The following is a 24192-nucleotide window of genomic DNA, read 5'->3' as shown; positions in this document are numbered from 1 at the left end:
CTCAGTTAGGCTTACCTGTGGCCAGAGTGTTCTTCCTGACAAACTCACTGCAAGACAACCAGAAACATCTCCTCAAGAGCCACCGGATGCAGGGTTATATTTTTAAAAGGCAATCAGAGTAGCTTTCCATAATCTCCAGTGACCAAAATTAGAGTCATCAGAAATGGGATAGATCGGAACCTGTTTCTTCGTCCGATGCAGTGAGAAGAACACAGACATCACTTCTCACTGAAAAATATAGAACGTGGGTTTAATCGAGGAGAAACACCAGGAAACCCAAATGGAAGGACATTCTAAAAATAACTACGCAATACTTTTCAAAGGAGACAAATCAAGTTCATTGAAAAACAAAGAGCGGCTAAGGGAGGTCACAGACTGGAGACTAGGAAGGCAGGATAACTGACTACAAGACGAGATTCTGGGTTGGGCTGCAGACCAGGAAAAGAGCGTTAGTGGGACAATTAGGAAATTCAGACAAAGTCTGTATCAGGCAATAGTACCATGTCAATGTTAGTGGTCACATGAGGTTTGACCACTTGGATAAACGGGATGAAAGATACACGACAATTCCTGGTATGTTTGCAACTATTTTGTAAGCCTGAAATGACTTTTGTAAGTCTTCAAAATGAGAAGTTTAAATGTTTTAATTACTCAAGTCAGCAGGATAGAAGATGGGCAACTGAAGAGGACCCTTGAAATTAGACAGATTACAAATAGCATCTGCCATTTTTGTTGGATATTGACTGATTAGAGCAATGATTCGCAACACCGATTTGGGGGCACCCCCACCCCCCATCTCCCCCCGACACACCTTCCCATCCTGTTTTCATTTGAATGTCACAAAATCCTCAGAGAGTTTCAAAGTAGCGTTAGTCAAAATTCACTTTGATTTTAAGTGTAGAATGTCCTGTATAAATACTTTCCACAAAGGCTAAGTTCCGAAGACAGAGCTCTAAACTTTAAAACAATCAGCTACAGCAGAGTCACCTGGAGACTTGTTTTTTAAAGCTCCGACACCAAGCCCCACGTAAAACCGATAGAACCAGGGTGTTTGTACAAGGCCCCCCGAGTGCTTCCCAGGCTAACCAGGCCAAGTGTGAGCGTTAAATGGTCTCTAACACAGGACTCGTCAACCACTAGGTGGTGCCAGGTGATCAAAGACCGAACTATCTGTTCCGCGTGGCATTTTCCCTTCAGTATACAGTATACGCATTTCCTCTCGTTCTCTCCACATCTACCCAGACTTTTAGAAAAGAATTACATCGCACCAAAATAAATATGCCACTCCTACAACTTCAGCAGTGTCTCCTTGATCGATTTTGTTTTGACAGACAGGCTGGTTCTGAGGGAGCCCGGGCACCGCTTCCGCACCCGACTCCCTGAGCCTCTTCCTTTCTGGCTGCAAAGGTTTGAAAGAAGAAAATCCACTGGAAGTAGAGCCTCCGCAGCAATGAATGATCAGATAAGAGAGGACGAAGCGACAGGAAGTCATATTTAACATATTTGGAGGTTCAGTCACTGTCCTCACCCCAAAACCACAAATTCAAAAGCATACCAGAATCATCGGTTTATTCTTTTCAGAATTCCCACTGCTTCAGAGCAAAAGTATTTGACATCTTCTTTAACAATATTATCCTTTCTTCTCGCTCATATTTTTTCACATTAGAAAACACTGTGTGGATGATAATCTTACTTCAGAATTTTTCCGAAAAGGGCATGTGTTTGCAATGTTTTGTATGCAACCTTACAAGCATTGAATTACTTTTTCTTTTTAACTGTGCATTGAACAGAAATTGCTGTAAAGCTGAGCAAGCCAAATAACACATTTATTCTATCAACCTTACAAACATGTATTGAGTAACTATACATAGCAATGCAGTGTTACAAACTAGCACGGAAATACAGGGGTGAGCAAAACGAACAACACCAACACAAGCTTTCATGCACTTGCATTCTAGTTCAGAGAAACATATGGGGGGGGGGAGAGAAAAGGAAACAAATTAACAAAACAATGACAGATGGACCACTCTTTTTAAAAATAAATCGGTAGCCTTTCAGATCAGGCCCTTGGGAGAGATGGCTGGTGCACGCAGGGCCTGAGGCAAACATGGGCACTGGTGAAGCAGACACTGAGCAAGAAGGAGCTGAAAAGACGCCTGAAAACTGATAAGAAAGCAGCAGAGAAGGACGCCAAGCAGCAGGAGCTCAGAGCAAAACAACTAAGCCAGGCCAATGCTGCTGCCACAACTCACCACTGACAACCCTGTGGGTGCCGAGGAGGAGGGCCTAGGCCCAAACCAACGCCAGGAGATCTGCTACCAAGCAGCCCACCAACTACAGTTCAGTTCGGAAGTCCAGCACCCACGCAACCTCCATGTAGACATCTCGCTCACCTGGCTCATCCAGGAATATAGTCCGCTGCAGCCTGGGTACCACCTGAGGCACGTCACCTTAGAAGTGGCGGGGAGGATCCATGCCAAAAGAGCTTCTGGCGGAGAGCTCACCTTCTGTGACCTTCAAGGAGAGGGGGTCAAGTCGTAAGTCATGGCCAATCCCAGAAATTATAAATCAGAAGAAGAATTTATTCATACCAATAACAAACTGCATCAGGGGAACATAACTGAGGTTCAGGGAATCCTGGAAAAACCAAGAAGGATGAGCTGAGCCTCATTCCTGTGAGGTCGCACTACTGTCTCCTTGCCTGCATATGTTACACCATCTTCACTCTGGCCTCAAAAACAAGGAAACACGGTATCGTCAGATACTTGGACTTGATCCCGGGTGATCTGGCGAGGCAGAGATTTATCATGTGCTCTAAGGTCATCACAATTAGAAGAAGTTTCTTGGGTGAGTTGGGAATCCTAGAGACTGAAACTCTGTGATGAATGTCATCCCAGGGAGCTGTGCCCGAGCCTTTTCTCACCGCCACCGAGCGCCGGACCTGAGCGTATATGAGAACTGCCCCGGCACTCTTCCGTAGGATGCTGCTGGCTGGTGGCATTGACAAGGTCTATGCAATTGAACACTAGTTCCAAAATGAAGAAATTGATTTGATTCACAGTCCTGAGTTCACCACCTGTAAGGTCTACCTGGCCTACGCAGACCATCACAGTCTCATGGAAATCACAAGGTAGGTGATTTCACGGATGGTGAACGCATTACAGGCAGTTACTTACCATCTAGATGGCCCCAAGGGCCAAGCCTATGAGGCTGATTCACCCCATCCTTCTGGAAAATCAGCATGTAGTAGAGCTTGGGGGTACAGCTGCCGGACACTAACTTCTTCTAAATTGAACTTGCAAAATTCTTGATATCTGTGTGGCAAAAGCTGTTGAATCCGCTCCACCGGGGACCACAGCCATGCATGGAAGTGGCATCAAGCCTACATTTGTCTGTGATCACCCACAGACAGTGAGTCCTTTGGCCAAATGGCACCGCTCTACAGAGGGTCCGCCTGAGCCCAGTGAGTTTTTTGTCAGGAAGAAGGAAATACGCAATGCCTACAGCAAACTGAATGATCCCATGAGGCAGCGGCAGCTTTTCGAAGAACAGGCCAAGGCCAAGGCTGCTGGCAATGATGAGGCCACGTTTACAGACAAAAACTGCACCATCTGAACTATGAGCTGCCCCCCACAGTGGGAAGGGGCACGGGCATCGACTGAGTCACCGTGTTGCTCACAGACTCCAATAAAATCAAGGAAGTGCTTCTGTTTCCTGCCATGAAACCAAAAACAAAAAGGAAAATGGAGCAGTTGCTGATACATTTGAAAGAGCAACAGCTGGCACTTCTGTCTGGAAAAGAAGAATCGCAAGGCACATAATTCAGGCATCGTTGCATTTCTGCAAAAGACCAAGGACTGCAAGGAAATTCTTGTATGTTGCTCTCCATTTGATTATTACAGTCCAGTCACCAGAAGAGAGAAAACGTATCAAGAATTCCTATTTTACTCCTTGTTACCAAATAAACTATCTCCAACAAAGGAGGAGGAAAGAGAGAAGAAGAAAGAGCAAGAAAATAAAAACTACCACTAAAGTGGTAGCTTCCACACACAGCGGAACTGTTTCCGGCGGGGTGATCAGGAAAGGCATCCCTGACGAGGTGACGTTTGAGCTGAGAGTAAATGTTGACCAGAAGAACTGGCGGTCCAGCTATCTAGGCAGAGGGTGGTGCAAATGCCGAGAGCTGGGGGTAGGAGCAGGCCTGGCATGTTGCGGCTCAGGAAGAAAGCCAGCACAGGGAAGCGTCCACCAAACCAGGTTGGGAAGAAAGGCTTGGTCAGGGCCATAGATCACAACTTAGATTTCATTCTTCATGAAATGAGAAATCATTGGAAGATTTGCAGGAGAAAAGTAACAGGGTCTAAATTTATTTGAAAGACCATCTTGGCAGCTGATTGTACAGGGGATACCAGCTGAGTTTTCGAGGTGTCCCCAGGGGCCTTTCCGGTTGATGAGATAGAAGGCCTTGAGTTTCTTCGTTTGCCTGAAGCAGTACCATGTGTGCGGTTCATGAAGAGTTGTCTAACTAATGACTATGTTACATCTTCACAGTATGGCGTGGGAAGTAGGTTATTAAAAAATTAGGCACAGGCGCTGGCTGGTGTAGCTCAGTGGATGGAGTGCTGGTCTGTGAACCAAGGGGTCGCCAGTTAGATTCCCAGTCGGGGCACATGCCTGGGTTGCAGGCCAGGTCCCCAATGGAGGGCACATGAGAGGCAACCACACACTCATGTTTGTTTCTCTCCCTCTCTTTCTCCTTCCCTTCCCCTCTGTCTAAAAATAAATAAATAAAACCTTTTTGAAAAAGAAATTAGGCACCAATCAGATCATTAAACTGTTACCAAATTTATGACTTTGTCTCCAATCACATGTGTGACTTTGGATCTGTCCACAGTCATGCAAAATCTCTGCACTTTCATTTTTCTGGCTGTTAATAATAAGGGTAGTAAAACGAGGGTTAATATTTACTGGAGCTGTGACCCATAACTCAAGTGTTTAAACCAGCTGAAAGTATTTTTACCAACGATCAAAAGAATGTCAGGCTAACCTTCTTAAAAGCAATAGCTTCTGATTTTTCCTAATTTCTTTCCTCAACTGTGAGGTTAGACTGGAGAGAAAGAGCAGAGTTTTACTGAGGGCCTCGCCTCATCACCGTTTTGCAGAGGAGAAAACTGGAGTTCGCAGACATCAAAGCTTTAGCACGTCGGAGGCTCCTGACACATTGGGTGTGAGGCAGGATCCAAAGCCAGCTCTGTCTTCCACCGAACGTGAGCTATCCCTCGGATGCAAAGGCCTGGAGTGCAGTCCATAGAGGAGTAAGAAGAAGGACCTGTGTAGCAGACCCGAGAAGAGTGAGCAGTGGTTACCCCCGTAAGCGTTGTGTGGGGAGGCTGAGAAGGGGATGGGGAAGACTGAGGGGGCACTGGAAGGAGGGCATGAGGGGTGTGGTGGCAATGGCTTGCAGGTCTACCAAATATGATTTTGAGATCTCTAGTTCATGTCATCTACCCTACCCTACTGCTAATCTTCCTTATTCCTTGTGATAACAGCCCTCTTAAACACATTAGGCTATTATCCCAGGAAGAGTTCGCTGTACTCCCTAAGTTTCCCTGACTACTTACTGAAACCAAAGACACTCGCAAAGTTCCAGTCATTTAGCTCAAACAGTTGACAAATGTAATTTCCCCTGGGAGGGGCTATTATCTTCGTACCCTATTAGTAATATGAATATAGAATCTGAAGCAGTTCGTTTTTTGCTGCGTAACAAACCACCTCAAAACATAGGAGTTTAAAAACAATCGTTTATTATCTTTCACAAGTCTACAGGTTGGCAGGTAGTTCTCCTGACCTAGACAATTATTAGTCAGGTGTCTGTGGACAGATGGCAGTTCGGCTGGGGCTGAGTGGTCTGTGATCAACAAAATGACTCAGCTCTGCTCCGCGTGGTCTCACATGTCACATGCCCCCAATTCAGGCATGTTGTCAGGATAAGACAGAGAAGCCAGAGAGGAAGCAGAAATATTCAAGGCTTTTTGAGGTTTAGACTCAAAACCGCCATATTACTTTTGCCACATTGTACTCCAACCCCTGTTAGAGTGGGCAGAGGCTATAGTTATCAGGCAAAGGGGTTGGATACATAGAGGCCATTAAATTAATTGAGGGCATCGATGCCTTCGATCTAACACAGAATAGGAGAGCAAACTTTGATGGGAAGAGTAGGAAAGGGAAGCTAGAGAATAAAAGTTATTTGCATTCCTAATCATCTCATGCATGGAAATCTCATGTTCTATTACCTAGTCTTGTCCTCAAGCAAATGGTACTCATCCTTCTCGTTTGTAAACCTCCATCCTGGTATTTCCTTGCGAGTTAATCATCTCCTCACACACATTTTGTTTTGCAATGGTCTTTGATTAAAATTAGTCAAATTAATACTTGAAAACATTTAATCATTTGAGTTCAGCCATTAAATTTTTCCTTGATATAGAGTAAAAAAACTGTAATGTACTTTTATTATTCCTCTAATTAATGAACAATTTTAGTGTCTGTGTGGGGAGAATGACATGGTAGAACAGCAATTCAAAAGGAAGAATAAAAAAGATCAACTTCCCTGTGAATTCACCAGTTTATCATCAGTAAATATTTATTGAGCCCCCACAGTGAGGAAAGAACCATGATGTCTACATTATATTACACATATAAAAAAAAGCACATTCTGAGTATAGAAAGCACAGATGAGATATGGATGATCAAATGTTGATAATATCCCTTGACAATGAATATCAAAGTGGTTGTGTTAGGTATGTTTAAATTAAAATAATGTATAATCATTAATTTAAAGAAGTAAACTGAAGAGCATTTAGGGAAAACTAGGGTGGAGCCCTTGAGGCAGCAGATACTGACTGCCTTCTAAAGTGAGGAAAAGTGTCAGGAAGACATAGGTCATCATAAGTAAGGGATCAGTAAAAGTGACCCCACACCAGGGTCATCAGGATAAGGTAAAGCTCTCCAGGTGAGCAGACACTACCTCAGGCGACACAGAGAATGTGCCTGTGGTCATTTGCTGGCCCACAAATGTGGGTTTCAGGTGTGGTTGATCCAGTCCCTCTGAGCAGACTCAGAGAGAGAGATCTTCAGAAGAGAAGCATGCCACTGGATGAAAGGGCTGTCATTGGCCAGATCATGAGTCAACTTAGCGCTGCTTCCTGGTCCTCCCCAGAGTGTCTGGAAGAGCTGCTGGCCTCTAGAAGATGTGGAGGAGACAGCAGGCCCTGCCAGAAAAGAGCAGCACCCAACAGATACTCCAAGCACAATTCATGGCCTGGAAGACCATGTGCCAGGGGAAGAAAGCAAAAATGGATGCAGAGCTGAAAACGTGAGTGACAGGTCTCAGACCTGGAAAAAAACAATTGAGAATAGAGTGCTGCCTCTTTGCTCTATGAAAGGTCTTTTTGGTGTCTCACAAACAGAAAGTCTCTACATGGAAGAGGTCTCTGGTTGCCCACTGCGGGCGTTTTTCTTGTTTATCATTAAGGGCTTGAGCAAACACAAGAGTGGTCCCACATGCTGTAACGTAGTTGGAACCTGACACAGTGCATTTTGTTGATAGGTGTATTGCATAGAAGAACTGGCAGAGTTTGAGGTTTTTCACGTTAGGCAAGCTGAAGAAAGAGAACTCAAGCAGAGGGAGACAGTGAGCAACACTCGCAAAGCTGGCAAATGCGTAATTGTAATCTAGGACTCCATTTGTTCCGGAGACCTCCGTATTGCCCAGTTCAGGGAGAACGGGATTGTCACACACACTTGCCATGTTGACTCTGTAAGTTCTGGTTTTAAGTTCCTTTTAATCTAGAAAGATAGGTTTGGTTTTAGGTTAAATTTCTTTGACTTCCTTGTAAATAGACGTGATGGGTTAGGCTTTTGGTTTTTTAGCTTTTGCTCTGTTTCCCAGTTTAAATTTTGTATACAGCAACTAGCAGAGTACCAAGTACATGTAGATAGTTAACTTTTTAAAAAGTTCCTGTACAGTTCCAACTACAATTGCTTAAATATCCCTCAAAGAATCCTATCTTCAGAGGAAAGAAAATTTTATGGGGATTTGGCTCAGCCCAGACCAGGGGCTATAAAGAGAAAGCCTCCAGAAAGACACACGAAGGTGTCCCCGTGCATACATGCATGGACACAGGGAAGGCAAACCCTGGACGTGAGGCATGACGGGAACAGAAAACATAAGATAAAATGTCAATGGGCTGAGGAGACTAGCTAGGTATGTGCTTGGTGGCTTTTAGAAAGAGACTGTGTAGAACAGCAGGAAGACACAGGGCTTTGGCTTCTAAAGACCTGCCTTTGAATGCCAGCTCTCAGAGCTGCCATTTAACTGAATGTGTGCACTAGGAAAAAAGACCATTTCTCCTGAGTTTGGCTTTTCTCACCTCCAAAATGATGAGAAATAGGCCTATTTCCTAGTGTTGTTAAGAGGATTAAATAAAGTTCCCTTCCACTTTTTATCTCCCTCCCTAAAAACCCGGTAAGAAACACTGGAACCGAGTCTCTAAGGGCCCGGCCCGATCACCAAGCCCCACCCTACTCCAGAGAGTTCACACGGGTGCATAGGGCAGATGTCGAATCTCTGGTTTACCAGAAATCTCAAAATAGCATCTGACCTGTCTGGGCTAAATGCTCACTGTGGCTGTGGAGGAGGGGGCAATATCTGTGTTTCAGCCTCTCAGTCTTCTCACTCACAAGCTGTGAAACATGGGATAAATTCACGTGCCTCTCAGCCTTTTCTTCTGCAAAATGAGGATACCTCCTTCATGAAATCATTCCCAGTATTGCACACAAGCACGACCTTTAAAAAACTCGTCCGATTTGCTACCCGGTAGGGTCATTTTCTACATTGTTTTAACCAGCGGAGAATATTTTTCATTCGGTTGTTGGATGTGTGCATTTTTTTCTTCCATAAATTGCATGCTTTTGACCTGAGTCACATCTTAAAAGATCCTATGAGCTAAATTCCTAAGACCAAACTCTCACAAACAGCACCAGCTCAGTCTCCTCTCCTGAATTCAGCCTAGACTCACTGCTCCTCACTGTTTGAAAAGAATGGCAGGATGCCTGCTAAACGGAGTCCACAGTTGCACAGGGATGTACTAGTGCCTGACTCTTTCTCTTTACCTGTGTCTAAGGGGTGATAGTTCGTGCCTTTCTGGGTGCCTGAAGATTTCGAGAGAATCACCCTTGTGTCCTCCTTGTTTTGATCATGGTTACAAACAGATGAAATACGCAACCACCAAGAAAGATATAATTTCAGGGTTATCAAGAAGAATACAGGGGAAATACCAAAAATTTTGGCCCTGGACTTAGGTAGACACATATTTTTAAAAATACATGTCTTTAAAGGGAACAGGGATGGTCAAATTCATCAATTGTGAATAAGTTTCTTATTATATGGTTTAAAATAATTACATAGCCAGAAATAAACCCTAACATTTATGGGCAATTCATTTTTAACAAAGAGGACAAGACAATTCTGTGGGAAACCAATAGGCTTTCCAACAATAGCACCCAGAAAACTGGCAAAAGAGCAGAGTGCCAGGACCACATGCGAAAGAATGACGTTGGACCCCTACCTCACAACACACACAAAAACTGACTCCGAGTGAGTCAAAGATCTTACACTTATATAAGTGCTAAAACTATAAAATTCTTGAATGCATAGGAGTAAATAAATCATTACAACCTTTGATTTTGGGCAATTATTTCTTAGGCACAACACCGTAAGCACATGTGATACAAAAGAAGATTGGTAAATTGGACTTTTATCAAAATTAAAAACTTTTGTGCTTCAAAAGACACAATCGGCAAAGTAAAGAGAGGAGGGGTGAGTTGGGACTAGATGAAAGAAAGTGAAGAGACCAGCCAAAAAACACATATGCATAACCCATAGACACAGAGAGCAGCATGATGATAGCCTGAGGGAAATGAGGGGGAGGGCTGGATGGAGGTAGGCAAAGGGAGAAAAATGGGGACAACTGTAGTGGTGTAAACAATAAAAATAAAGTTCAAAAAAGTCAAGAGACAACCCATAGAATGGGAGGAAATATTTGGAAATCATGTATCTGATAGGGATTGCATTCAAAATATATCAAGGACACAACTCAATAATGCAAAGACAAATAACCCAGTTTAAAAATGGGCAAGGGATTTGAATAGCATTTTCTCCAAAAGATATATAAACGGTCAATAACCAAAGATGCTCAACATCATCAGTATTAGAAAAATTCAAATTAAATGCATAATGAGATACCACCCCATCCACTAAAATCACTCTAATCAAAAAAAAAAAAGTGTTGGCAAGCATATGGAGAAATTGGAACTTTCATCCATTGCTGATGGATGACCAAATGTTGTGGTACCTTTGGAAAATAATTTGGCAATTCCTAAAAGAGTTAAAGAGAGCAATTTTATTCCCAGGCATGTAACCAAAATTATTGAAAATCTATGTCCACAGAAAACATGCACACAAATTTCCATAGCAGCATCATCCATAATATCTAAAAATGGAAACAATCCAAATATCCATCCACTGAAGAAGAGATAAATAAAATGTGACCTATCCATACAATGAAAGGTCATTTGACCATGAAATGGGTGGAGAACTGACACAGGCTACAGCCTGGATAAAACTGGACGGTGAGCCAAGGGAAAGAAGCCAGTCACAGAGGAGCCCATACAGTATAATTCCACTTAGGGATATGTCCAGAATAGGTACTTTCTCTGTGACAAAAGGCACATTAGTAGACTCATGGTGGCCTAGGGCAGAAAAAGGAAGACGTAGGGGAGATGAAGAGCAATCCCTAGTGGGTATAAAAGAGCAATGAAAATGCTCCAGAATTAACTACAAATTGGTAGTCACAAAATAGTCCCAAGAATGTAAAATACAGCGTAGGAAATATAGTCAATAATATTGTAATAACTATGTATGGCACCAGGGGGATACTGAAAATATTGTGGCAACAACTTGGTAAAGTATATGATTATCTGATCACTATGCCGTAATAATAGTTTACAAAATAATACTGAATGTAAACTGCAATTGAAAAATGAAATAAAAACAATTTGCTAAGAGAGAACTTAAATGTTCCTACTGCCCTGGTTGGCGTGGCTCAGTGGATTGAGCAACAGCCTGTGAACCAAAGGGTCACCTGTTTGATTCCCAGTCAGGGCACATGCCCAGGTTACAGGCCGAGTCCCCAGTGGGGAGCATGCAAGAAGCAACCACACATTAATGTTTCTCTCTCTCACTTTCTCTCTCCCTTCCCTTCTCTCTAAAAAATAAATAAACAAAATCGTTTAAAAAAATGTTCTTGCCCCCCTCCCCCGAAAAAATAAATGAAAGGGAAATAATGTGAAAACAAAGAGAAAATGTTTTAAAATTAGATAGATGATGGTGTCTGGGCAACACCGTAGAAATGTACTAAAAACCACTATATTATACACCTTAAACTGGTAGATTTTGTGTTATATATCTTTTAACAGCTTCAAAAAACAGTTACTTAAAATAAGGCCGTGTGATTTTATTATACATGTTGGTAACAATGATGGTAACACCTCCCGAGGGCTTATTATGTGCCAGGTAATAGTCAAAGTTTTTACAAATGTTAACTAATTTACTTTCCCAATTAACCTATTAGGCACATACTATTACTTTTCCCATTTTACAGATTAGAAAACTAAAGCCATCGAGTGGCATTGTAAGAATTCAAACACAGAGTTTGTGTTTTTCAGGGAAATATGTCCTGACCCTGGAATCTGATAGCAGGATATGGGGGGTCCCCAAAATTGAGAGAACTGGAGAAATTGTTACATATCCTATTTCACGAGACGGCCTAAGAAAGATAAGAGTAAAAACCTAGTTTTTTGTTACTTCAGCACCAATGGAAAGCGAACGGTGGTAGGTGGTGTGACTGTGTCCCTTCCTCCTGTCCTGTAGGAAGACAGCATGAGACACAGGCAGCCTGCTGCTGGGAGTCCCGGGCGAGTTTCCATTCTCCCACGGGTTACGGGAGGAGGAATTCTGCAGAGCAGCCTGGTGTGAACGGGGGCCAGGTCACCAGGCCGGGAGGGCAGCCCTGGCTCTGCCTCTTATTATTCGAGTGACCGTCAGTAGCCACCCAAACCCTCTGCGTTCAGATGATAGACCTGTAACACCAAGTGTCCTTACCAGATGCTTCCCAGAGTTCCTGTTTTAAGATCCCATCACCTACCACCTAGTTCCTAGACTAATCTTGAAAACATCTTGGCCAGTGTTATGTTTGCTCCCAAGCAAATCTTTCTCAGACCTGTTTCATGGATTTGTCCAAATATGTCTTTTCTGCATTTCTGTCAACTACTCTGGCTCCTGGAGCTGCCCTAGGGAGAGAGAGAACAGGAACACTGGTCTTTTTGTTACTCTCGGCTCCTCACTTTGAATGATAAGCACCTTGAAAATAATAAAAATCCATGTTGTAGATGTTGGGTGTATTTCCAGGATTACCAAACTACTTGTCTGCTCTTGAGGGTAAAACATAATTTTGCTGGTGCTAAAATGTACATTGTGATTGATTATTGCTGGGGGCTGAGAATCACAGATGATATTGTAATGTTCTTCTTTATATTTTGTGCATTTTGTTTCATAAACAAAAAATTGTATGTTAAAAAACCTTATGGCTACCAACTGATTTCTCAAAAGAGACCTTACAGACAAGAAGGGGCTAGAAAGAAGTATTCCAAGTCATGAAAGGCAAGGACCTACATCCAAGACTGCTCTATCCAGCAAAGCTTTCGTTTAGAATGGAAGGGCAGATAAAGTGCTTCCCAGATAAGTTAAAGCTAAAGGAGTTCATCATTACCAAGCCCTTATTTAAAGAGATTTATTTAAGAAAAAAAGATCAAAACTGTGAAAAGTAAAATGACAACAAACTCACAACTATCAACAACTAAACCTAAAAAAAGAAACAAAACCCCTAAGCAAACAACTAGAACAGGAACAGCATCACAGAAATGGAGATCACATGGAGGGTTATCAATGGGGAGGGAGAGGGGAAAAAAGGTACAGGGAATAAGAAGCGTAAGTGGTAGGCACTAAATAGACAGGGGGAGATTAAGAATAGTATAGGAAATGGAGAAACCAAAGAACTTATACACACAAGACATGGACATGAACTAAGTGAGGAGGAAATGCTGGAGAGAAGGGGTGTTCTGGGTGGAGGGAGATAAAGGGGGGGGAGGGGAAAACTATAACAGCATAATAAATAAAATGTACTTTAAAACACAAAGAAAGGCAATTAATGCTAACTGAACTGTGTATATTTTACCGCAATAAAAAATACAAAGAAAATCCCTTATGGGGACATTAAAATTGTATGATATTAATAAATATTCCTGTGCAAAGAATTGCAGAGTTGTACAAAACCAAACAAAGGCAAATTATACAATAACTGCAATGCCATTTTTCAGAATATAATGCTATTTACGTCAAAGAACACAGTTATTTAAGTCTGATAACTCTAGGGCCAAACTCTTACGTGTTATCAAACACTGAAGTTGGGTGTTTAAATGTTCACAGTGATGTGAGCGAGTTAGCATACATTGGCTCAAAAGAGCTCCGTATCTTCATGTCTCTCCAAAGTTCTGTCCAACAGCATCATGTTGGTAGCTTGCAGCCAGTCATGGGGGAAGAATTTTCACTCCAGAAATTGCCAAATAGTACAGATCAGAGCTCCTCCACCCTGGAAAACCAGTTTACCAGCACTGTTTAAATAATAAATACATCAATAGGTAGAAAATGTACACTCACATAGTGTTTAAAATCAGCTAGCTCAACTCATTTTACACATTCAATCGCACACAACTGAGCACAGTGAAAAGACTTGTGCAGGTGAGTAGCAAGGCTGGGAAGGAACCTGGGTCTTCATACTCCTTTCCCCTGCATGACAAAGACCGAATGCACAAAAGGAAAGATTGCCATAAGTCTGATATTGCCACATTTACTAAAACTGCAGTATCAACTTTCTAATCTTTCTGGAGGCACAACTCCTTCTACAGGTACCCACTGCTGCAGATAGTAACAACAGTTTTCTGTCCTGGGAAACACAGTGGTCTCTCTGCCTCCTCTCAGAGAAGGACACACACCTTTAGGGCAGGAATTAATCTCCTCTCCAATAGTTACTGGAAGGCACAGAGTAAAGGACTCTGTGGCCAGAGGGACTTTGGATGGGATCTAGTCCATCAGTTAGATTGGAACAGCTCAGGCCGCTTGCTGGGGGCATTAACGCCAACGTTGGCATTCCACAGGCCCAAATTGTTACACTCGCTCTCCCCATGAGATTAGATCTTCCACAAGCTCCATGCAGACACACAGCTAATGTCACACTTAGGAAGGAAATCACAGCTTCCAATTAGCTCATAATAGGACTTCATTCAACATTAGCGAAAATAGAACCAGTTCAAATCATAATCCTCCTCCTCCTCTACCATAGTATCTTCTGAACACTTACTATGTGCACACTTCACGCCCAGACTTTACATCAAGTCCTCACAGTGGCCTGTTGGGGAAGATACTAGGATCATTACTATTTCTACAGAGGCTGGGAAAGGTTAAGTAACTTTCTAAAGTAACAGAGCAAGGAAATGATGAAGCTGCCCGTCCAGTCCAGGCAAGCTGCCCCCAAGCCCATTCTCTAAACCACAACATCACACAGCCCACTCCAGGAACATGGGAATATTCACCCAAACACTGCTTTTCCACCTACGGCTATTCCATGATAAAGTCTGAATCTCCAGCTAACTTTGCCGGACCCCACGCTTCTTTGCCCAAATGGCAGCAGTATGGGCTGAGTATATAAACTAATTTCATTAATATTAGCCTGAACACAGCAAAATCCAGCAGACAAATCTTAACGCACAAGTATCTATAATGTCACCTAACCATAGAGGAAATTTTGTGTATTTATACATGGACATTTATATTCCATGCCTCTGGAAATCTCAGATTTGAAACTCTTCTTATTGGTGTTGTCAGTTCAGGTTTGTGCCTTGACATCCAAGCCCCACACCTGCAGCAGGCAGAGGGAAATCTACAGGCAGGACTCCCCCCCCCCCTCTGGGCTAGCTAGCATCAGTGGGTACATTAGTTTCTTATTTGCGGACTTCAGAATGGTCAGATATAATAACCTAAGATTATCGTCATTGCACAAGATTAAATTCTTGGAATTATCCATGGACCTTGTTTCACTGAAGAAAAAAAATTATACAGTAAAACTTTAACAAGTGGGGTTTAAGGAAAGAAAGTCAGAGCTAGAGACGCCTTTTGACATCACCTAGGCCGGTGGGGGGGGGGGGGGTTCGAACTCAAACGCAGGTAATGAGAACAAGTGGAGCATGTCAGGCAGAGTGAGCAACGAGGAAGACCGCAGACCGAGGCCACCACAGGGTTCAGCCATGTCACCGGGGAGCACTCCTAAATGCCAGGGAGCTCTTGTCAGTCCTACTCTTTCTTGCCAGATCTGATTTTCCAGGCAAGGCCAGATGACCGCGTTTTATATGAAGTGTGTTTAAAATTTTCTACTCCTAATACATGGTAATGGCCAAATAGAACATGTCAGCAGGGCAAATCTAGCCTCGGATCTCTTCATTTGGTAGAAAAGGGGCAAACTCCAGAGGTATTAACTAAACTTACCAAGTGTGGGAGGGCAAATTCATTATTCTCTCTTCTATGTCAGGCTCTCTTTTACACTCTCTATTTATAGAGATGTAACATCGTCACTTATTGGACAGCATCAGAAAAATGAGCTATTCCCATCGTTGGTGGTCATACATAAAACTGCCTGCTAGTTGTCAGGTTTTGTCTTTTTATGGTTTTTAATCTCTGTTTCCATGGAAGGATATAAAACATCTTCACTACCTTTATTTTCGTGGTATTTAAGTTGTCATCATAAATTATTCTTTTTGGCTATGAATATGCTCCTGTTATAGCTATATTTACATAAATGTCCTACTCCAGTTGTTTATCTTTGATCTCCTGGGCTCTGTTCTCCTTTTCACACATAACAGTGAAAGCTGTGGCAAAGGCCAGGAATGTCTTGAGCAGAGTTCATGTCTAAACGGTTGAGGGCGTCAAACCGCAGCAGCTCTGTGCCTGCTGACATGAATTGCTGCACAGCGGTCAACTGCCATTCGTCTTAAAAATAAAGCAGCCAGGCAGAACTCACATCTGCGTCCAGTGCTCATGTGCCATCAGAATCTTACTCCTGTCTGAATGTAAAGTCCAAACACAACTATTAGCAGATCTTGAAAGATTTCACATAGGCAACTCCCATCAAGAAGTGAAATTCAGGGGACAAGCCCCAGCTGACTCCTGCCTGTGGACCGCCCGAGGTCGCCCGTCCCACCAGCAACTGAGTTTAAACTTGGAACGCCACCAGGGAGGGCCTGAGCACTGCTGTTTGCTCCTGCTCTCTGCCGTCTCTCTCCCCACGTCGTGGCTTTACTCATCTTTCTGGCTCTGGAAACGTGTGAGTTTGTGACCTCTGCTCTAGACTCTCAGCAATCTCATCTCTAACATAGTTTTTTTTATGATAAGGAAGTAATATCTTACACAAGAGTTGAGCCAATACTCTTTCAGCTACTTCAGAACTGCTTCTCATAGACTGGTAGCAGCTGCCTATAGGAAATAACCGTATCAATAGATGATTGCAGTAATGAGTCAACCCATCTCCTTCGGCTTCCAAAGTTTCATCTATGTGGCCACCAAACTAATCTTTTTGTTCCCATAATCTACATGATAGAGCTTGCACTACCCACTGGCATTCAGGGTCCTTCATACTTCAACCTCCATGTAAGTGAGCAAAGCTCTTCCCCTACCTCACCACAGCCTCTCCACTCACGCACACACCGGGCCCATGCCTATTTATTTGCGCACGAGCCCTACTCCCTTCCCTTTCCGCCTCTCCTAAGGCTCCCATTCTTTACAGCTCAACTCAGATTCCACCTTTTCCATTAGGCTTTCTTAAACCATTCCAATCCCAAGTAATCTTGCCTCCTGTTGAAGGTAAATGCTGTTAACATATATTGAATGAATGAATGAATTCTGGCATGACCACGTGCTTTTTTTTAAAGATTTTATTTATTTATTTATTTACTTACTTATTTATTTACTTATTTCTTTATTTGGGGGGAGAAGAGAGAGGAGTGAAAAAGAGAAGGAAAGAAACTTCATTGTGTGCTTGCCTCTTGTGCACCCCCTACTGGGGACCTGGCCTGCAACCCAGGCATGTGCCCTGACTGGGAATCAAATCTGCAACCCTTTGGTTCACAGGCCGGCACTCAATCTACTGAGCCACACCAGCCAGGACACGACCACATTCTTATGACCACTTAATTGTGGCCAACTTGTTCAACCTTTTACAGATATCGCTGTATCATCTGGAAAAATGTGCTTCAGGCGAGGATTAAATGAGCTTTCATTATGTAGTCATCTAGGGGGTGGGAGCTGGGTGGAAGTGGACAAAGCGGTGAGGAATGGGGACATCTATAATAGTGTCAATAACAAAGATAAAGAAAAAACTTAAAAAAGGAATTATCTAGCGGAAATGCTACATAGACTCAAAAGACACTAAGTATACAGAGACTTGAGAAATACTAGCCTGATTTACTGCCTACCTCCCTCTTTTATTGTTAACTAACTTTTCAAATGTGTGTATTGTCTCTTCCTAGTCATATTATTGGAGCAAGGACAGTTTCTTAAAACTGTTTGGTATCACTGCTAGGGCAGCCAGCATGGAGCCTGGCTAACAAAATGTAACGATCCAGTGAGTGCTAAGAAAGCTTCTCTGTTCAAAAAAAACACATTCAAAGACCGGCTGCTGACACTGGAATTTCCTCCTTCACAAACATTCTGTTCTAAGTTAAGCACTGCCCCCAGTTAAAATCCAGCCCTTCCTGGGAGACAGTAACATTTTATTTCATCAGTTATTAATATCTGTGCTGATTAGAATGTTTCACACGGAGCAGAAACTGCCTTGTGGGTTATTGCTGTTAGGGACAGTCAAGAGTTTGTTTAATCTAACGCTTTATTACAACTTACTTAATGTCTTTCCAACATCATTGCAATCACAGCATGGGAGTGAGGGAGAAAGAGAAACACAGACATTGCACCATCAAGGAAGGCCAAGGGGAGGAGCTAGGTGTGGCACACCATCAGAACCGTGGCAAGACAGCACTGGGGACATGACACATTTTCCTCAGGACTAAAGGGGTCCCTAGGGTACAGAGCATTCATTGTAAAACAAGGAAAACCCCAGACACGCTGGGAAAAGTTGGTCACCCTATTAGCCACCAGTAAAATCTCACTAAATAACACTTTGTCTAGTTTCAAAAGCGAGCTTAGAGTCCACCGCTCACAGAGCAGCACAAACCTGTCCCTAGCTGGTTATCAGCTGGTTAGAGCAAAGTGCTAAAGAGGCCAAGGCTAAAGGTTTGATTTTCCAGGAAACTTTGCTCTCTCCCACAACCAGAATCCGGGCAGCTCACTTCAGCGAGCCATTCTCCAGTGTCACTGACTGATCACAGGGGAGAAGAGGAGAGAGCACGGCTACTCAGGCCAAACCCTCCCCTGCTGCTAGTAACATGGGGGGAGAGACTCTGGCGTCTTCCTTCAGCATGAATATTAAGGGATAGAAAAACAACACATAAAAAATTCATTGTCTCAACTTCCAGCTTACATGGGTTCTAAATAACAGCAGCAATAATATAGGGGTGGACAAAAGTGGGTTTACAGCTGTGACCACATACAACACAGAGTTTATTCTTGTATTATTATTTATTGATTATTGTATTACTTATTATCATTAGCCTGTTTTTGCTCACCCCAGTATAGAGCCTATTCGCACATTTCCACAACACATTCTGCCATACAAGTTCATCCTAATCCTAATCCTGGGAGCTAGGCTTGGCAGCCCCAGAGCTCAGCAGGGTCAGGATCCCATGGTTACCCAACTGGCCAGCGGCAGCGAGGGCCCTGGAGTCCCCAGTGTTTTATTGTTTGCCTTAGTTGTTTTGATACAGGTCGCAACATTCTGTAATGCAGCAACATACATGACATTCAGAGTCCCTTGAATTTACCCATATTACTTTCATAAGAACCCCAAACTCTTCAGGTCCCAAGGACCAAGCCACACAGCCTTAAAGCTGCTGCGCATCTCGCCAGACACGCCCCCACCCTGGGGTGGGCTGCTTGTTCCTCACAGGTGAACAGGCATAAACACGTCATCCACATTCTTCACCCTGTTGGTACAGCCCGAGGGGATTAGAAAAAGTACCTCTGCTTTTAATGTTTAGCTACTGCCGTTTTCTGCACCTCATTGGGTTTTGCTTTTTTGGTTGTGCTGTTTTGCTTTTTGCTGTTCATGCAGAGTATTTTTATTGTATATTTCTCTATTACCATTTCCTCCCCCCATACCCTCTTCCACCTCCACCCATCCCTCCCTGCCCCCCCCCCGCACCTCATTGTTTTAAGCCTTTACTTTTCCATAGACTTTTCTGCCTACGTCCACAGAGCTGTGCGGTGTCCTGTTAGTGAACTGAAAGCTGAATTTCCCAAGCACGTTTATTTTTCCTTCAGAGCGAACGGGGGTAGGATGAACACCACCCTGTGTCATACTTTCATGTTACTCATTAACTAACTTCAAAAAAAAAAGCCTCTGCTAGATTAGGAGCCTTGTGAAGGGCGAGCTTCAAGCAATGCAGGAACTGAGCAAAGCTGAAACAAAGATTTTCACGTTACTGGGCAGATTCAGAAATGAGCCCTTGAGTTCGTTGTTTGATCTGGCGTCCCACAAGCGCACCATGGTGAAGAAAAGGCTGTCTCCCAGTGTCGCGGTGTTCCTCCGCTTTGAGGTTCCCAGCAGCCCCAGCAAGGGCTCCAGGGACGCCCCGCGCAGCTCCACCGCCAGCCCTGGCCGCGGCTCCGTGTTTCTCAGGTGGGTACCTCGGGTCCACAGGTAGGAACACTGGGTCCTCGGGTCCTTACAGAGCTCCTTCGTCATCCCTGACGCAGCGATGTGCCCAGGGAAAGGAGAAGGTGCGGCCTTGGCGTCTGGGCCGGTGGATTAAAGGCTGCATAGCAAAGGATGTGACCTGGGTAAATAGAACTTTTCCACTGCTAAGGGAAAATACTCATTAGTGCCTTTTTTAGGATTTTTTAGTGCTAGATAACTAACCAGTCATACAGTTCCTCAGTTCCTGACTCACTCAAGGGTTCATAGCAACTGAAGTCATAGTTGAACGAAAAACCTTACTTCAGTGTCAAAATTACCTGTATTCATTATTAAAATATTAAAATATTTGCCCTTTTTGGTTTTCTACATTAAATATTAAAATAGTGCTAACTATGCTCTGGCGCAACTAATTACCGTGCAGTGATTTACAGCGCCGTGCCCAGGTTCCAGAACACACGCCCTTTGTAGCTTACACCACCCCAATAATTACACAGCTCACAGCAACACGGCTCCCATAATTATACAATTTAAGTGAAAATGCCTTTATTGGCTCCGCATTCGTTTTGTCTCATAAGAATCATCTAGAACTTATAAAAGGTGGACACCAAGTGCAAGTGGAAATCAATTACAGAAGTTTTGCGGCCAACTTTGACGTGAACGTGAATGTGCCTTTCACGTAAACTTCTCAAGTGCAGGCAGAGAGGGACGGCCTCCACACCTCAAGTTCAGTTTCAGATTGCACCATATCCGGAGAGTGATTATCGGTCCTATTTTTTAATCATTTAAAATCACTCACACAAAGAGGTGCTCAAAATTATAATGTTTAAAAATTAAATAGAAAGCAAAGAAATCCCATTTTATGTAACAATATTCACACATCAGAATGCAGGCTATGAATACAAATTAAATAATTTTAAAAAGAAGTCTTAGAGACCACGAGTCTGAATTTATGCTAAATGTTATCAAATACCTATTTTAAAGTTAGCTTAGTTTTTTCATTCATCATTAAAATGAATATACTTGGCTTGCATCACTTTTATATATTTGCTGAAATTCTAATATTCCTCAAATCACTTTGTCTGCTTAATCCATATCTTTTGTACGTTTTAGTATAAATGCTTTTTGGAGCTCAAGCTCTAACCAGAAGAAATTAAATTAAATTAAAATGCATACATAAATGAATTCATTACACAAAATATATTTTTGCCATTCCTAGTAATGTTTATTTTTTTCAGTGACTCTTGACATATAATATTATATTAGATTCAGGCGTACAACTCAGTGAGGAGACATTTCTATAACTCACAAAGTGACCACCCCAGTAAGTCTGGTGCCCATCTGGCACCATGTAGTTACCACAATATTATTGAGGCTGTTTCCTATGTTGCACTTTACAGCCCCGTGACTATTTAGTAACTACCAATCTGTACTCCTTACTCCCTTCAGCTTTCTCACCCGTCCTCCTAACTGCCCCTTCCTCTGGCAACATGTTCTCTGCATCTACGAGTTTGTTTCTGCTTTGCTTGTTCATTTATTTTGGCTTTTAGATTCCACATGTAAGTGAAACCATATGGTATTCTTTCTGTGTCTGACTTACTTCACTTAGCATAAATAAATATAACACATGTGATTTAAATACGTCCAGATAAATAAATAGAATAAAAATAAAATAAAAACCTTCATCCACCTAATTCAAGCCTCTTTCAAAAATAGCCCAGGCCTATTTCACCAGCATATTTAAATATTCAACATAAAAGCTCTATATTAAAATTTATACACGTTGTTTTAATATGTATTAGAACCAACCTAAAAACATTACACATATCTCCAAACATTTTGGGCATTGGAGGACTTCTAGTCTAGTTGAAAGATCTATTTAATATCTTGTGTATACAGTCATTGAAAATAATTTGTAGAAGCATTCAGGCACGTGTTGGTTAATTATTTCAGCTCAAAAATAAGAACAGGTGCACACTTCTCTTGACCTTCTAAATAAATATTAAGAATATTTGTGGCAGTTGTAGTATCCCATTGTCCTCTTCAGGAAGAAGAGCTAATAATGTCTACTCTCCGATTAACTACAGATGTAATTTATGTAGTATTTTTGTCCATCATTCAATTCTACAAAGTTTATGAGTGACTGTTACATGCCAGGCTCTGTGGGAGGCCCAGGGGCACAATCATGAACAAGCAACGCCTCGCCCCTGCCCTCATGAAGGCTGTTCATGTTGAGGAGAGGCGGAACGATTTATGCATACACACGTACATATATAGAGATATATATACATATATATATCTATATGCACGTTATTGTGGGAAATACATATAGGGCTAAGAGAGTGAGATGGAGAAGACTAACATAGATGGGGTGATAAGTAAGGGCCCCTTAAGGAAGTGGTATTCAGGCCAATTTACAGGATGAAAAAGAGCTGACCACTCAATGCTCAGGAAGGCGCATGTTGCTCTGAGGGGGAACGATCTTGTGTCTTGCAGAACTTGGGGACAGTGGCACCTGGTGAAATTGTAGAGATGAGCAGAAGTTGGAGGTGTTTAGAGCTCTATGCCCATTGCCATGGGAAGCTACTAGGGTTTGGAGTAAGAGAATATCACGTGTGGTGCTCCCTTTAGAAGGGCACTGTGGCCACCCTCTGGGTTATTTCTAGTTTCTTACTCACTCAAGCAATTCTGCATCTTGCCCGTGTCTGTAAGGTATGCGCCTGGGAGAGGAATTGCTGAGTCACAGGTTATGCACATGACTAACTGTACTCACTATGTCCAACTGTGTTCCAGTGTCCTGGGCCATTTATGGCACTGCTACCAGCAGTGGCTCCCCTGGCTCAGCAACGACGGCGTTGTCAACTTTTCAATTTTTTCAATTTGGAGGGTGGGAAGTGGCATCTCATTGTGGTTTTAATGTGTGCTTCCCTTATTATTATAGGAGGACCATCCTTTCAGTGTGTTTATTGGTCATTTTCACTTCTGTTTTATCAAATGCCTGCTAATGAGCTGAGGACCTTGTGGGGCAGGAGGGCAAGGAGAAAGATCACTGTCTTTTCTCATTTTTAGGTCGTTTTTTTTTTTAATTTAATTATTGTTCAAGTACAGTTTTCCATCCCCCACTCCCATCTCAGCACCCCCTGCCGTGCTCCCCATTTTTAAAATACTCCAGATTCTGACCTGTTGTTAGTTATGTGTTGCAAACATTTATTTCAGCATATGACTTGCTTGTTCATGTTCTCTATCATGTCTGAGTTTCTGGTTTTAACTTATTAGTTTATTGTGTTCTTAATGATTTGTCATTTCTGTGACTTGTTTAAGAAACGCTTTTCTACCCTGAGGTCACAAGAATGCTCTGATGTCCTTTTTCTGAAACTATTGTTTCTCTTCCAAACTAGGATCCTATAAAGGGTTTGGAATATAGTTTGGGAATTAGGGGGCATGGTTTTAATTTTTATATGGATAAGAAGTTGTCCCACATTCCTTATGGAGTGGTCTTTCCTTTCCCCACTAATCTGCAACGCTGGCTCTGTCACATGGCACTGTCTTCATGACAATCACTTCATAAGAAAAGTTTTGTTATCTGGTGAGACTCCTTACCTCATTCAGAAGTGACTGGCTACTCTTGACCCTTCGCCTTTCCATTTAAATTCTAGAATCAACTTATGTAATAAGACTATTTTTCATTGAGATGGCATTAACTCTGTCACTCGATTCGAGGAAATTTACCATTTTTATGGTACTAAATCTACTTACTCATGCACATGCTATGCCTTTCATTTGTTTAGGTGTTCTTTAATGTCATTCAATAAAGCTTTAAAATATTCTACACAAAAATCTTATACATCATTTATTCAATTTATTGTAGCTACTTCAAATCTTTGTTACTAATGGAAACATATCTTAAATTACATTTTCTTTTGTCAATATCATACTGACTATAATTAAATTTCTAAATTGATCTTATATTCAACACCCTCATCTTATTAATCATAAGATTACACAAGCAAGGAACTCCATTATAATGCTGAGTATAAGTAGTAATTCCAGGCATTCTTGTTCTCTTTTGTTCTTAGGTTTTAAGGGAAGGCTTTTAACATTTTAGATTTTATCAACCTTTCTCAGGTTGAAAACAGTTTCCTTCAAAGTGAGGTTTTATAAG

The 24192-nt window shown here is 42.3% G+C and overlaps 1 protein-coding gene, 1 long non-coding RNA gene and 1 pseudogene across 3 annotated transcripts in view; 2 read left to right on the top strand and 1 right to left on the bottom strand.

Annotated features, from left to right (window-relative positions):
* The first annotated feature begins 521 nt into the window (after positions 1-521).
* Positions 522-5231, top strand: LOC118975308 (lysine--tRNA ligase-like; annotated as a pseudogene).
* Positions 5030-24192, top strand: part of GRAMD2B (GRAM domain containing 2B) — a 120863-nt gene continuing 101700 nt past the window's right edge. For both annotated transcript variants that reach the window (XM_037028614.1, XM_037028605.1), the window contains exons 1-2: positions 5030-5358; positions 7217-7372. In XM_037028614.1, the coding sequence (XP_036884509.1) occupies positions 7248-7372 (125 nt within the window). In that variant the 5' untranslated portion in view covers positions 5030-5358; positions 7217-7247. The remainder of the gene's footprint in view (positions 5359-7216; positions 7373-24192) is intronic.
* Positions 12286-24192, bottom strand: part of LOC118975013 (uncharacterized) — a 49165-nt gene continuing 37258 nt past the window's right edge. Inside the window, exon 3 of the long non-coding RNA XR_005063994.1 lies at positions 12286-12408. This is a non-coding gene — a long non-coding RNA (uncharacterized LOC118975013). The remainder of the gene's footprint in view (positions 12409-24192) is intronic.

Source organism: Sturnira hondurensis, unplaced genomic scaffold, assembly GCF_014824575.4.
Source record: "Sturnira hondurensis isolate 20B ecotype Veracruz unplaced genomic scaffold, ASM1482457v3 Scaffold0001509, whole genome shotgun sequence".
Taxonomy (NCBI): Eukaryota; Metazoa; Chordata; class Mammalia; order Chiroptera; family Phyllostomidae; genus Sturnira; species Sturnira hondurensis.
The sequence above is the reverse complement of the archived record's forward strand: the minus strand, read 5'-3'. Positions and strand labels throughout refer to the sequence as shown.